We start from the raw sequence: 14521 nt of genomic DNA on the forward strand, positions 1-14521 counted from the left end.
GCTCTGAAGCTCATCTTATGGTTTACTGATCAAGTGCGCATGAGAGATAATCATTTCAGGGTAGATATCTATGTCGTATACCATGATGATGCTATAATAACTATGAGTACCGCTGCGTATTAATGCAGAAGTAGAACGAGAACGTGACCACACGACTCTTATGTGGGAGAAGGAAACATTCCATGTATACGGTATACCCATCTTCGTTCGTGCATATTAGGCTGAGGGCTTGAATGAGATTCATCTTCTAGGGTGGAGTGGGAAGTGAGAGGATACGAATGATGTATCCATACTCGCAGATGTTACGACCATTGTCCCATTGCTCCATTGTTTCAGTGCGAGAAGCGGAAATCAAGCCTCTTGTTCCCCTCGTCCGTCGTGGTAGCATTGAAGGTACTTGAGCCTCTCGTCCTCGGTCATGGCGTCCCATTTGCGATCCCGCGAGTGGTTCCGCGCAACGTAGTAGGCTTTGACGAGGACATAGAGTGCTATGTCGCCAATGGCGATGGCGAGGAGGTATCTGTTGCCCCGGCGGTAAAGGGGTGCTGTCGTCTAAGTTTGGTGACATTCCACAAGTAAAGTGCGCACGTTTATTACCCCCTGTACCCCCAAGGTTTGGACGGAGAAAACGGGGGTTGCGTCCAATGTTTAACTTACCCTGGCGGTAGATGTTGGAGGATATGATGCCGCTGGCTTGGACGAACATGTTATAGCATGCTGCCGAAACGGTGCGGGAGCGGACTGTGTTTGAATTACGCGAGTTCCAGCCGACTTGAATGGGATGGGCTACAAACCGGGAGAGGTTGGGAAAGGATGGCACGTCAGCTGGGTTCTGAGGGGCCAAAAGGGAATCTTGAAAGGGCACGGTGTAGGGACTTACGATTGGGATACATGAGTAGTGATATCTTACCGTTCTGTAAACCAACCTTTTTTGCCTCGGAACCAGCTAGCTGTCTGGCATGGCCCAGGCGGCATCAGCAGGAACCCGAATACGCCGGCGGTGAGAGTGATAATGAAGAATGACGTGACAACGCCCCTGACACCGGTGCTCTGCGCGTCAACCGGTAATCAGCCTTCCAAGCAGGCAAGAGACTAGACACGAGGATCGAATGGCCGAGACGCTGAATCCTATCAGGTCCTTTAGCATGAATTCTACAAAGTCATTTCACAGTTGCTAACACGCAGCATGGTCAGGTCATGGGCTAGAGCAGACATACACAAGGACAACCCAACCCCTGGCGTATCTTGACAGTGTTGTCACATGCTCGTCGTCATTGACGATGCGTCTGACGCGAGACAGATAGGGCATGAGGCAACCATTGCTGTAATCCCAAGAAAAGAGGGACAGACGAGCTCCGTGAAAGCGAACCGTCATAGGGCGGGTGAACTGATATCTGGTAGCGGCGTGCCATGTCATTTGAATGTTGTCATTCTTTCTTTGGATGATATCGCCCCGCAGATGTGTGTGATTATGTCCGGGCACCGCGGCAGTAAGAGTGTGGCATGTAGAGGATGACACCATTCAGCCCAGAAGTACGCAATCCGGGGTGTTGAGACCATCGAACGGCAATCACGAAATCGAGTCGCACATTGCCGCCACCCTCGCGGCAGCTCATTCGGGGAACTTCGACCAAAGGAAATACGAAAATAGCATCCCAAGGCGGGGTAAGCCCGTAATAATGTGATGCGGAAGCGTTTCGGTCGGCGCATGGGCGATACTGCGCCCAAATATCGGAGGGGTCTGGTGAATCGTGATTTACTCTCTCGGAGTAGTTCGACTGTTCGACTCCTCTGGACAACCTCGTTATAAAACGAGACGGACAGCTCGATATTGCAGAATAGTTGCGCCTTGCATCAGTAGTTTGAGAAATATCCCTTAGAACAACAACTGCCACCCACGAAAATTCAGGGTATCACATCACAATGGCCCCCTCAGCAATCGACGGCGACGTCCCGATCCAGACGAAGAATAGGAGCGTTCGCCGAGAACCTCTGAAGCTCTCCGGGGTGCTGGATAGCTATGAGCACTTTGATGTGACGCCCGCCATCGGGCGCGAGTTTCCAAAGGCCAACCTCGTGGAATGGCTCGAGGCACCCAACTCGGACGAACTCATCCGCGACTTGGCTATTACCAGTGAGGAAACCTCCATGGAGGAGGATGGTCCATGGGCCAGCTCGCAGTGGGAAAGCCAGAGCTAACCAGAGCCCACACAATAGTCGCACAAAGAGGCGTGGTTTTCTTCCGGGCGCAGAACGATCTTACCAACGAGCTGCAGAAGAAGCTCATCCTCCGACTCGGCGAACTGACAGGCCGCCCCGAGACGTCGGGCCTGCATATCCACCCCATTCTCAACTCGGAGCGGGAGCTGGGGGGCAACGACCCGGAGATTAGCACCATCAGCTCGGTGCAGCATAAGAAGCTCTACCGCAAGCCCGGGGTAGGCGGGCCCAGCCCCAAGAAGCAGTCGACGGCGCAGTGGCACAGCGACATTGCGTTCGAGCCGGTGCCGGCAGATTTCTCGTCGCTGCGGTTGACGCAGCTGCCCAGGACGGGTGGCGGTACGTCCTCCATCGTCTCTTGCCTTTTTTTTTTTTTTTGCCGGACCTGACGGTTCGATGCTGACTGAACTGGCATCGAACAGACACGCTATGGGCTTCCGGATACGAAATCTACGACCGCATCAGCGAGCCGTACCAAAAGTTCCTCGCGAGCCTGACGGCGACGTTCGAGCAGGCGGCGTTCCGTCAGGTGGCGGAACGGGCCGGCTTCGAGCTCCACGAAGGGCCCCGCGGCGCGCCAGAGAACGTGGGCCGCGAGCTCAAGGCGGTCCACCCGGTCATCCGGACCAACCCCATCACGGGGTGGAAGAGCGTTTTCCCCGTGGGAGGCCACGTCAAGCACATCAACGGGGTGACGGCGGAGGAGAGCAAGCACCTGCTCGACTGGTTCCTGGACCTTGTGTACAAGGGTCACGACCTGCAGGTGCGGTTGAAGTGGCAGAACGAGAACGATATTGGTGAGTGCCGCAGCGCCGCTCCACTTCGACTTTTCTCTTATTTTCTCTCATCTTCCCCATTTTCCTCTCTTCGGCTTTTTGGTCCAGGATGGCTATGTCGTTGGTCTGTTGCTGACTTGTTGGGGCAACATGAAAAGCCATCTGGGATAACCGGAGCGTGTTCCATACCGCAACGTTCGATTATGACGAGGAGGGTGAGCGGTTTGGTAACCGGGCAGTAGGACTCGGGGAGGTTCCGTATTTCGATCCACTCAGCATTTCCCGGTGGTCGGCGCTGTCCTCGTCGCATGGTGCCGCGCCGGAGCTGGGCTGATGGGAATGAGAAGATGAGGATGATGAATGATGTCTCCGTAGGAGTAGGTAAAGGAGCTACGTACTACCTAAGAGTGAAAAGGATCAAGTACGCTGTACACACTACCTTACATAATCACAGGCGGTTAGCGTGTGCTTAGCCGCTAATAATCCGTGCAACGTAGGGGACTCGGTACAGCCCCACAGAGAGGCGTGCACAGCCCTACACCTGTACGTTGTACAGTAGGGCCAAGTCCAGGACTAGGAATCTAAGCGACGTCGAGAGGGCTTAGTGATCATCCGAGGGGCGTATAGCTCAGGGGTAGAGCGCCCGCTTCGCATTACCTGCCGACTGTAATTTGCGGGAGGTCTTGGGTTCAATTCCCAATTCGTCCATTCTTTTTTGCCTTTTTGCCTTTTGCTTTCACCGTTTGTTAGATTTCTTTAGTCCTGGTCCGGTGTCCGTCCAGCTCGAAGAACCTTGATCCATGGAATATTTTGTAGAAAAACAAAATGGAAAATAAAAGGCAGTTCACAAACCGTCTTCAACCCAACTCCAACATCTCGCCTGCTTTCTCATCTCATCCCCTGCGCATATCTCGCGCCTCGGCTCATATCACCTTGGCGACAGGGATTGCCGTATGCTAAAATAGCTTAGCTACTCCCTTGTCCTGCGGCCAGCATAGCGAACAGGGGAGGCAAGGCACCAGTGCGGCTGTCCAGGCCTATGGCTCAGGTGAATGGACGAGACGAAGCCGATCAGCCAATGGTTCAATCAGTGGCGGTGTACCCGGCTATGTGGGTGGTCTGGTGGTTATTGAAGTCGTTGCCACAGCCCTACGGAGTTCATGTCTACATATGCACCCGGATCAAAAGGACCGAAACACTTTAAAGGATCACATAGTGTAGAACGCTTCTTTCTTTGGACACCCTGGCTGCTGACTGTAGGTACCTGACTCAGCCTCTCGGTATCAGTACTCACACTGCTGACCGCCATCTAACAGGTAAGGTACCTTACCTTATCCAGTCACGCCCTCATCCTTTGTTCTTACACTGCCCTCTTGGATCTTCAAATCCCGGCATGTCACTGGAACTAAACCCGTTGCACCACCATATGAAGCCAGTATAAATAAAAGTCCTCTTGTTCCTCTCCTCTGTCTCAGATGAGTCGGTCACACCGTCACTAACCTCGAGTCCTCGACCATCTTGAGGGACACCCAGACCTCGATATCCTCTCCCGAGTCCCCGCGAGTCCGCGACCCAGCCCACAATGCAGTCCAGTCACCAACACGATCTTGGGTACGCCTTCTCGCAAGCCATTGCGACGGTGAAGATGAACCCGATGCCCGAACCCATCGGTGTCTTCGACCGGTACATCGCGAAACAAACCGAGACCATTATCCTCAAGGAGAAGGTCCTCTCCCTCAGCGGCGACAGCTTCGACATCAAGCTCGCCTCCGGGAACCCCTTAATCCGCGTCGACGGCAATGTCCTCTCCCTGCGCGGCAGGAAAAAGGTCTTCGACATGTCTGGCCGTTACCTGTTCGACATATACAAGGAGCACCTGCATCTTCTACACACGACCTACGTTGTCGAGGATGTGGAAAAGAAAGTGAAGATTATGCAAGTCAGGAATGCGTTCAAATGTACGTTGGTCTGAAAGCGTCATGTTCGCTGTTCGTAGAGGAGCGGGTCCGCTATGTAGAGATACATATCATGCTGACTTGCGACCTTACCTAGTCTTTGGGTCCAAGGCCAACGCAACTTTCACCTCCACCGGCACAGGAAAGCCTCAATCCCTCGTCATGGGGGGCAACTGGTTTGACACCAGTGCCGACATCGTGGACGAGTCATCCGGTGCCGTCGTCGCTCGGATCGACCGGAAACTGCTCAACGCCCGCGAGTGGCTGGGCGGCCAGCAAACGTATGCCCTTGTCGTGGCACCGGGGGTCGACATGGCTCTTATGTGCGCCTTGTGCATCTGCCTGGACGAGAAGAATAATGACAGTTGATGAGTACGGCGCAACGGGAGGTTTGATTTGTGGGCTTTGTCTTTGTTCATTGCAGGACATGGAGTTTTTCCCTTTTTTTTTTCTTTTTCAAATTTGGCATTGACATGATATCCTAGATTTGTTATGCCATGTACTACTTGATCTCTCTACCACACACATGCTACCTCATAAACTCGACTTAACTAGATGGTGTTCTTGGAACCATGCTCCCCGCCGCAAGAGTGGCCATGCTCCGCCTCCTCAGCAATGGCAGCCCAGCGCTCAAACTCGCGACGGACGGACGCAAAGTCCCGCTTGGCAGGCGTCGTCCTGGACCGGGGCGGGACGCCGCTCAGGTCGTTGGCGAAGATGGCAGCGGCGCGCGCGGCGGCCTTGACGTTCGCCGTGTAGGCGTCCCAGTTGATGTTGTCGATGCCGTCGCACGCGAGGTGGTAGCACGGGTCGAACGGCGGGGTGCCGGTGTGGAGGCCGGACGAGGGGACGCCGATGTTGATGAACCCGACGTAGTCCGAGCCGGTGCCGAAGGGGGCGAGCTGGGCCGGGTAGCCCTCCTCGAGGAGGTACTCCTGCAGCAGGGCCGCGCCGTACGCGTCGCCCGGGTTGCGGCCCTGGTAGACGTCGAACTTGGGGCTGATGGAGCCGATCATGTCGTAGTTGAAGTAGAAGCGGATCTTGTCGGCCTCCTCCTCGGGCAGGGTCGAGGTGTAGTACAGCGAGCCGATGAGGCCGGACTCCTCGGCGCCCCACCAGATGAAGCGGACCTTGTTCTTGAACCCCGTGTACTTCTTGAACGAGCCCATGATCTCCAGCAGCGCGCCCGACCCGGAGCCGTCGTCGTTCACGCCCGGGCCGGCCTGGACCGAGTCCAGGTGGGCGCCGAGGACGATGACGTTGTCGGGGTCGCCTTCCTTGGTCTCGGAGATGATGTTCCACGTCTCGCGGTCCTCGAAGACGGCGTCGACATAGAGCTTGACAACGAGCTCCTCGCCGCCCCGCAGACGGGCAGACCAGGCCGTGCCGACCTCGAGGGGGATGGTGCCCACGGGCGGCAGCAGGCCGATGTTCTCGCGGCCCAGGGTGGCGGCGGTGATGGCGTTACCGGGGGAGTTGTTGTAGAGGATGACGCCGAGGGCGCCGTGGGCGCTGGCGAGCTTCAGCTTGTCGGAGATGGCGCACGCGCCCCGCTTGACGAGGGCGAGGCGGCCGGTGGCGTCAATGCCCTCCCACTGGTCCTCGAAGCAGGCGGAGCCGCGCGCGTCGTCGACGGGCGTGTCGATCAGCGGCGCGGTGATGCCCTCGGCCGGCGTGGCCGGGTTGTAGGTCAGAGCGATGACGACGACGTCCTCTCCCTCGGGCCCGGTGACGGAGATGTCGTTGATCCGGGTGAAGGTGTGGTTGAAGTACTGCTTCCACGTGTCCATGGTCGTGTGGAACCGGGTCTGGGCACGCTCCAGCACGTAGTCGGACGAGGCCTCGTAGCCGGGAAGGCCAAAGGCACGGTTGCCGCCATTGTCGCGGGCGATTTTGTTGAAATTCCAGAGGTTGCGTTGGAGTCTGTAGAGGGTCAGTTATCAGTTACTCGGTTCCAAGACGAAGCGGTCAGAGGAGAAGAGATGCATACTCTTGTGTCTTGATGTCCTCAACGGCCTTCTCAGGCGTCAGCGGATTTCTGGCAAAGGCGCCCAGGGCCCATAGGCCGGCGGCAAGTGACGAGGTTGTCTTCATGGCGAGGAGGGCTGAATGGAGAGGAGACGTCACCGAATCCAACGATGAAATCCAACTAGTTAGAGGGGGAAAGGGAGACTCCTGGAGAAGGAAGAAACCTTCGAGAAGACGTGGAGGGCGATCGTCTGCAGATATATACGTTACCTGCATGCTATGCTACCGATACTACGTGAGACACATGCAAACATATTGCCTGTGCTTGCTATACCGACGCCTCAGGGCTCGTGCTCTCACGGAAACAACCCTGTCCTGACTCCTGACCAGTCACAGGATAATAGAAGTGGAGAGGGAGCTGTTCGAGTCAGTTCGACAACCTTCAGAGTTCAGACCCCAGGCCTGTTGGTGGGGATGACGCGACGACCGGGTTCAGTGACTCCATCAACATATGTACGGCATCAAAGATAGGGTGCCGTGAGAGAAAAGGAAGAGGGATCTCGGTGGCGATGCATGGAACGCGCGCGGGCAGGTGGCCATGCTATTTGGTACGGGCTACGCTCCTCAGGGCAGGTGCAAAGAGAGGTCGAAGCGGGGCTGCCGGCGTGGAGAGAAGTCTTCAGAGGCCCCGAGATCTTGGCGGGTAACGGTGCAGTGCATAGTTGAGGGGCGCGTTATGCGCCGACTTGGGTCGGTGTTTTTGCCTCGGCCGACTAGGTAGGTAGGTAGGTGTGTAAGGTAGGCGCGGTCAATATAAACAGGTGCTGGTGAGAAGTGGGCAGGAGGACAATTGAATACGAGACGGGACAGTTGTATGGATTGGTGAGCTTCTTCCTCAGCTTGCAAGGGTGGGGTAATTTGATGGGCGCCTATTGGACAATCCGGTGACGTGTTCCATCTTCGATAAGGGGCGGGGCGGCGACCAAACGCTGCCGAACGGATATGTACCGTCCAAGAAAGGCTCAATCTTGTATCCACATACCCCAGTTTGCGTGACGAGATACCCGCAGAGTACTTCGCTTGCCTTATGGAGCACGCGCTCTTCGTCGGCACCGCGGAGAGATTGCCGTAACGGGAAGGTACTAAGCTTTTCCCCCAGCGACAAGTTTGGGATGGAAGTTCGTAGACCGCGTTCAAGAATCAACCCCATGTCCGCAAGTCTCCCCCAGCTGATAGAGACATCTGTGGTACTGCCAACACCATCAAGGCGCCACCACTCGGCTGTTGAACCGGGTTCGCAATGCCGATAATCGTTAGCACCTTGGCCTTTTCTTTTCCCGTTCCTTACCTGATACGGCAACTCCAATATCAACCCCCAGTCTCACAGAGTCCAGAGTCCAGACCACGGCTGGCAGGTGAAGACCTGCAGCTATTAATTGATTATGCTGCCTACTTCAAGCAGAAGAATGCGGGCAGAGATATCTATAAGGACCAGTCAAAATTCCCAAAGCCAGGTCGGTTGTTCCTCCGAAGTGCAGACCGTGCTTCTCTAGGTATATAGCCTCTCTCACATGGGCTCGTGTACTGTGTACAATGCTTTCTACAAACTACATAAGAATGTCCCAGAGACTCTGATTAGAGGCTTGCATGTCTCGAGGACGAACCCCCTAGAGAGTTGTGAACGACCGTCCCTCTCCGTCGTCTCCGATCTACCCTGTTGATCCTCAATTTGTGTCCCTGCATGTCTAGCTCAGCTGTCACGGACTCATAGTGCTGCCTTGGGTTCTTTCCGGGGCCGCACCTGCTCCACGTGTCCCGGATCCGTGGTAAGAGGATCGGGCCGATGGGCTGCCCCTGAATATGAACTCGGATGGCTGCAGCCTACTTACCTTACGTCCACGTTTTGGTTCACAATCAGCATCTTACGGAGTACAGATAAAAGCAACAAGCATGGATTGATTTCATGTTATCGCGGTAATTGCAATCAGACTACCTTTTCGCGTTCAGTAAACAATCAGGAGCAAGTTGAGCAACCCTTGGGCGGCTCGACGAGAACTTCTAGGGCCAATTTTCAGCGGTTGTATTCCTTATATTAGCTTGCAGCCCTGCACTGAGTCAATGTAGCTCTTCTGCGCACTTAGCGTCCGTATGTGAGCGAGGGACAATGAATACGAAAGTCAAGTTATTCGTATATTAAACCTCGACCTCACATGCTTCTGGTTCACGATTGGGCGCGCTACAATAGTAGATCGCTTCAGGTATATGATGTGCTCGTACTGTTGGAACGTGAGGGCCCCGAGGCCTTAACTCTGCGCGATACCCCCACTGTCCCCACAAACATGTATTTACTCAAATATCACTTCGCAAAGGCCTGGAAAGAGAAGACGTAACATAAGAGTTCAGTGTCAGTAGTCGAATAGACAGTGAAAAGACTAGTCGAGGGCTTTGAACGCCTGCAGGTCTAGACTCTAGGCAACATGTCATGGAGACCATAAAGTGCTCTCCTATCAGCCACAACAAGTTCGCAAGGACCCGCGGGCGCCTCTACAGCCTGGACGACGGCAGAGGTGGGGACTCGCATCCGGTGTAAAGACGAGAATGCCCAGGACTCCGAAGGAAATATCTGAGGCTTTGAAGCGAGTCAGTTGAAGCGAGTTAGAGAGGAGAGTGGATGACCGCTGGGCGACTTGCGCGATGGATATGCGTTTTTGTTTGTGTTTAAGAAGAAGCGATTCACTTCAACGAGCCAGAAATCTGGGGATAACCTTGGGGCAAAATGAGGGCCTTCTGTATATATAAAGTACGACTGTCCGTCGGTATTAAAGGGGCAAGATTGTTAGGGGTTTTCCCCTTGGCTTAAAAACACAGCGTTGATGATGCCAGTGTAATTACGGCACGCGTCCTCCGTATTCTCACTTATTATGGGGCTCATGCAGGGACCAGCGCACGGACAGTTAGTGGAGTGGAACGATGGCAATTCCGGCCTCCATGCCCCGAAGCCCTAAGAGCCAATCATAATCTTCGAAACGCACACGAAAGTGGATTACGTAAGGTTTGGGCGCATTTTATCCAGACCGAATGCCGAGAAGCCTGATGAGAAAACAGAAACGAACGACACATAAATACGGAGTAGCCCGACCCAGAGACTAAGTTCTCATTTGATTCGCCGCAAGGTAGAAGCTTCATACTTTATGAAGCCATGTTTTGTCATGAAAACGTCCACAGCCTTCCTTGTTCCGAGATGGCCCGATGCTGACGAAGATTCGAGTCTCGCATTTCCGCGGCTCCTCTATTATTGAATTCTCTGGTCACCTTCGATAACCGGCTTGCGCGTTTGCGCTCAAACAAAACATTGTGAAGAGGGAAATCCAAGTGAGTATTCAATTCATCGGCAGCATCTTAATTATCAGCCAATGGCTTTTCCTCACATGTGGTGTGTCTGATGAGGGAGTTGGGAAGTCAACTTGTCGATCCGAGATACGGGTTGCAGCTGACATGTGTTGGCAGCTGCGTCTCGATAAAGATATCCATCTATCTGCCTTTGACCCTTGGATCCTCGAGATTAAGCTTACTTGAAAAACAAAAAAAAAAAAAAGAAAAAAAAAAAGAAAAAGAAAAGAAATTTGGAAGGACAGACGTGTAGAAAAGAAGGAATGGGAGGCGAAGACATGTCCTCAGTTGCTAATTCTGTAGTTCCGGGGGCCGGGGCTGCCCGGGTGCGATTGGTAGCGGCCCGCCCCGGCACCGAAGACCGATTTGTTCAATTGAAGGGCCGCGGAGATGCAAATCAGCGCATCGTGCCAGAAAGAAATTTGAAGGATACTAAGCCGTGACAGCATAATTAGAGTGGAGTCAGAGGACAACCACCGACTTTCTCGTGCTCTTCGCCGCAGATAAATACCTCGAGCCCCCGAGGCCATGACCCATAACGGCCATTCGAGAACCCAGGACCCCTATTCAGATATCAGACACTGCACACCCAATCTGCCCTAGCCACGCTCTATACCGAGTAGAACACCACAGTGCGGACACAAATCATACAACATTCGCCCAGCATGGCTCTCTCGGCGGCCCAAACTGCCATCGTCAAATCGACGGCACCCATCCTCAAAGAACAAGGCACGAGAATCACAACCCTCTTCTACAAGAACATGATTTCCGCCCACCCAGAACTACGCAACATCTTCAACCTGGCCAACCAACACAGCGGCGACCAGCCCCGCGCCCTTGCCAACGCCGTCCTCTCCTACGCCCAGCACATCGACGACCTCGGTGCCCTCAGCCCCGCCGTCGAGCGCATCGCCCAGCGCCACGTCAGCCTCCGCGTCCTCCCCGAGCAGTACCCCATCGTCGGCAAGCACCTCCTGGGCGCCATCGCCGAGGTGCTCGGCCCGGCCCTGACCCCCGGCATCGCCGAAGCCTGGACCGCAGCCTACAACCAGCTCGCCAGCGTCTTCATCCACCGCGAGGCCGAGATGTACAGCGAGGAAGGCGAGTGGGTAGGTTGGCGGCGGTTCCGGGTCGAGAAGCGCGAGAAGGAGTCCCCCCTCGTCGACAGCTTCTACCTCGTCCCCGAGGACGGCCGGCCGCTCCCCGCGTGCCACCCCGGCCAATACGTCAGCGTGCGCGTCAAGGTCTCCTCCCTCGACGGCATCTTCCAGTGCCGCCAGTACAGTCTCAGCGAAGCGCCGAGGGCCGACCGCTACCGCATCAGCGTGAAGAGGCAGGTCCCCTCGGCGGGAAGGGAGGATGATCGGGGTGACCCCCCGGCCGGCTTGGTCTCGAATCTGCTCCACGACAACTACAAGGCCGGCGACGTCGTCGAGATGTCGTTCCCGCGCGGTGACTTCACCGTAGACGTTGAAGACCCTGCCAAGGCTGATGTGCCGCTCGTGCTCATGTCCGCTGGCGTGGGCGTCACGCCCGAGATGTCCATCCTCGACGCCGTGCTGTCACCGGAGTCCAAGGTCACTTCCCGCCCCATTCACTGGATCCACGCCGCGCGGAACGGCGAGGAGGTCCCCTTCGGGCAGCATGTCAGGAAGGTGGCGGGCGAGAAGAGCAACGTCGGCACGGTCCTCTTCCTGGAGAAGGTGAAGCAGGGGGAGGAGAAGGGGCGCGATTTTGACTTTGATGGCATTTTCGACTTGAACCGTCTTGATCGGGACGAGCATCTTTCCCTCCAGGATCCCAGGACGGATTATTACGTCTGTGGTCCCCAGTCGTGGATGCTGGCGGTGAGGGACCGGCTGGAGGAGTTCGGTGTCAAGAGAGGTCGGATCCATATGGAATTGTTTGGTACCGGCGACGTGAACGACCAGCAACGAACTACGGGCTAGAATTTTCTTTTCATCTTTTCATCCTCCTTTTTTTTACTTCTTTTCATTCTGTACAGAGAGCGAATTCGTTGATCTATATCCATGTCTCGACAGAAGCGCATGATTTGGGCCACTTCACTCACCCTCCAGCACACACAGACTTCTAGAAGAATATCCGAATATATCTACATGTACGGTCGTGGCATAGTTGGACGTTTCACCGGCATTATTGAGATTCGAAACATTCTAAATGGTCTTGCTCTCCAGGAGTCTCGGGTATGTTCGGGCGCAGTCTTTGTCGGGCACTTGTCAATAAGGGGCAGCCCCCCGAGAGAAAATAATCACGCACACAGCCGATGCAGTCGGAACTATTGGGTAGGTCAAGATCGGACAACGAAACCCTGAAAACGTACCTAGATCCCGATCGGCGATATTAATGGGCCTTGCCAACTGACAAAGAAAGATTTGAGTTGACGCCGTTGGTTTAGTTCCACTCCCAGGTACGGTTCATCGAGTCGCGTCATGCAGTCGTACCGGTTACGGAATTCTAGAAGAAGCAGAGACGGGGAACCAAAAAGATTTGATAATTCCGAGTTCCGTCATGATTTTCTCGATTTTTGTTCCATTGCCCCACGCCGAACGCCATATTCCTTCCTCTCGTGCTTCTTCGAATCTCACAATGCCCACGATGAGAATAGCGAGGCGCCGAGCATGAACTCCTCTACGGTGGAGATATTTGTCTTCCTCTCCCTCGGCCTTTTCATCATCCTCTTTCGCCTCTTCGGTCGAGTGTACATGGTCGGCTGGCGTGGGATGAGGGCGGACGACTACCTTATGCTGGTCAACATGCTCCCTTATACGGCGAACGCAGTCCTGGCAGACACGGTGGAAGGCGTGACCCATGGACTGACAAATAGCAACATGTCCGACGCCGAAAGACGAGCTCTGAGCCCGGAAAGCGAAGAATATGCCATGAGGTCGGTGGAAAATGATCCGAATCCGGGCCCTCCTCAAGCTTTTATTTGGCCAGAACGAAGAGCGAGGGACCGTGATATCACGACGAGACGCGGGAAGGCTAATTGCCCCGGACAGGGTTTTGGGCTCCAAGATCCAGGTGGCGGGCTGGACCATGTATGTCACGGCGAACTGGATCATCAAGTCCTCCATGTGTGCTTTCTATCTACGGTTGACGGTACGTGCCAACGTGATGCGCCCTGTCGTTCTACCAGACTTTAGCACACATGCAGTCTATGCTGTCGATACATGTATGAAGCTGACTTCTTCATTTAAGACTGGCGTCCAAGGTTACCGAACGATGCTAGATATCAGCTTCGCCCTCATCGCCGCATCGTACATCGCCCTCATGGGATGTGTCCTCTTCGCTTGTCACCCAATGGAGCGGCATTGGCAAATATATCCAGACCCGGGCAGTAAGTAGGGGGCCTAGGGGCCATCAGATTCCACATTCCACATCTCACACTTGAGACAATGCCTTCTCAGAAACATCGAGTTCTGATTATTGTTCGTCTTCCATTCCGATGGACCCACAGACGTATGTTATCCAGCTATTTCGAAGGCGGTCATCTACACCAACGCCACGCTTAACTCCATTACCGACCTTTACCTCATCGTCCTCCCACTTCCAATGCTCTGGATGGTAAAACTCCCGAAACTGAAGAAGCTGGGACTCGCTGTGCTCTTTTCGGGGGCCTTTTTCGTCATCGCAGCGTGTCTTCTGCGGAGTATCATCACCCTCCGGGTACGTGAAAGATTAAGACGGGCAACGGGGCAACGGGGCAACGGGGCAACGGCAGGCCGACAACGTGGGCTAACTTGAAGACAACTGGCAGAACAAAGTAAATGGTCCGGTGGAAGGAGCTATGTGGTCCGTCCGCGAGTGTTTCGTCGCCGTCACCATCGCCAACCTCCCCGTGTTATGGGCTTTCTTCCGTCTCTGGCCGAACCCGTTCCGACCACGGCGGACACGACTTGGCTCTGACGAGAGCAGGGGCCGTCAAGAGAGCGGAAGTGGAAGGTCCGAGGAAGGGGGTGGAAGAAGAGCAAGTCAACAGAGGAAGCCGCAGAGTCACCGGGCTGATGTCGGGGAAACCGACCTTGAGATGAATGGTTCGGAAACTTCGGGACACGATTCAGGTTCCATGGCGCCTCTGAGGGAGCCATTAGGTACCCCCTGATTTTTTCCTTTTTTCCCTTTGTTTCTATCTTTTTTCTATCTTTTTCTTCTTGTTTAGAGCTGCAATCGGGTTATCAGATGCCCCCCCCC

At 54.8% G+C, this 14521-nt stretch overlaps 6 protein-coding genes and 1 non-coding gene across 7 annotated transcripts; 5 read left to right on the forward strand and 2 right to left on the reverse strand.

Moving 5' to 3' along the window:
- Positions 1 to 57: 57 nt before the first annotated feature.
- SODALDRAFT_374550 (hypothetical protein) lies at positions 58 to 1215 on the reverse strand (the record flags this gene model as incomplete). The annotated part of the gene is made up of 4 exons (XM_028614682.1): positions 58 to 545; positions 658 to 852; positions 927 to 1050; positions 1180 to 1215. The coding sequence occupies 4 exons, from the start codon at positions 1213 to 1215 to the stop codon at positions 352 to 354; spliced, it is 549 nt and encodes a 182-aa protein (XP_028469996.1). The 3' UTR covers positions 58 to 351.
- A 708-nt stretch (positions 1216 to 1923) lies between these two features.
- SODALDRAFT_303297 (alpha-ketoglutarate-dependent taurine dioxygenase) lies at positions 1924 to 3388 on the forward strand (the record flags this gene model as incomplete). Its single annotated transcript, XM_028608949.1, has 4 exons — positions 1924 to 2134; positions 2218 to 2559; positions 2643 to 3017; positions 3155 to 3388. The coding sequence occupies 4 exons, from the start codon at positions 1924 to 1926 to the stop codon at positions 3328 to 3330; spliced, it is 1104 nt and encodes a 367-aa protein (XP_028469997.1). The 3' UTR covers positions 3331 to 3388.
- Positions 3389 to 3613: 225 nt separating this feature from the next.
- SODALDRAFT_t4 lies at positions 3614 to 3704 on the forward strand. The gene has a single exon. It is a non-coding gene; the product is annotated as a tRNA-Ala (tRNA).
- Positions 3705 to 4370: 666 nt separating this feature from the next.
- On the forward strand, positions 4371 to 5570 carry SODALDRAFT_326366 (hypothetical protein). Its single transcript, XM_028610148.1, has 2 exons — positions 4371 to 4954; positions 5049 to 5570. Exons 1-2 carry the CDS (start codon positions 4579 to 4581, stop codon positions 5318 to 5320), a joined length of 648 nt encoding a protein of 215 aa, XP_028469998.1. The 5' UTR covers positions 4371 to 4578; the 3' UTR covers positions 5321 to 5570.
- On the reverse strand, positions 5503 to 7045 carry SODALDRAFT_336003 (aminopeptidase Y; the record flags this gene model as incomplete). The annotated part of the gene is made up of 2 exons (XM_028612557.1): positions 5503 to 6874; positions 6942 to 7045. 2 exons carry the CDS (start codon positions 7043 to 7045, stop codon positions 5503 to 5505), a joined length of 1476 nt encoding a protein of 491 aa, XP_028469999.1.
- Positions 7046 to 10974: 3929 nt separating this feature from the next.
- On the forward strand, positions 10975 to 12237 carry SODALDRAFT_257837 (hemoglobin; the record flags this gene model as incomplete). Its single annotated transcript, XM_028607444.1, has 1 exon — positions 10975 to 12237. A coding segment is annotated over one exon (1263 nt), but the record flags the coding sequence as incomplete, so codon positions are not given.
- A 70-nt stretch (positions 12238 to 12307) lies between these two features.
- On the forward strand, positions 12308 to 14521 carry SODALDRAFT_326371 (hypothetical protein). Its single transcript, XM_028610149.1, has 6 exons — positions 12308 to 12612; positions 12726 to 13214; positions 13330 to 13429; positions 13529 to 13667; positions 13788 to 13996; positions 14088 to 14521. Exons 2-6 carry the CDS (start codon positions 12760 to 12762, stop codon positions 14430 to 14432), a joined length of 1248 nt encoding a protein of 415 aa, XP_028470001.1. The 5' UTR covers positions 12308 to 12612; positions 12726 to 12759; the 3' UTR covers positions 14433 to 14521.

Source organism: Sodiomyces alkalinus, assembly GCF_003711515.1.
Source record: "Sodiomyces alkalinus F11 unplaced genomic scaffold SODALscaffold_1, whole genome shotgun sequence".
Lineage (NCBI taxonomy): Eukaryota > Fungi > Ascomycota > Sordariomycetes > Glomerellales > Plectosphaerellaceae > Sodiomyces > Sodiomyces alkalinus.

Coding starts and splice junctions, on each gene's coding strand:
- SODALDRAFT_326366 (XM_028610148.1), top strand. CDS start 4,579: ATGCAGTCCAGTCACCAACACGATCTTGGGTACGCCTTCTCGCAAGCC. Junction 4,955..5,048: donor AGTCAGGAATGCGTTCAAAT/GTACGTTGGTCT, acceptor GACCTTACCTAG/TCTTTGGGTCCAAGGCCAAC.
- SODALDRAFT_326371 (XM_028610149.1), top strand. CDS start 12,760: ATGCAGTCGTACCGGTTACGGAATTCTAGAAGAAGCAGAGACGGGGAA. Junction 13,215..13,329: donor AGCGAAGAATATGCCATGAG/GTCGGTGGAAAA, acceptor TGCCCCGGACAG/GGTTTTGGGCTCCAAGATCC. Junction 13,430..13,528: donor CTTTCTATCTACGGTTGACG/GTACGTGCCAAC, acceptor TCTTCATTTAAG/ACTGGCGTCCAAGGTTACCG.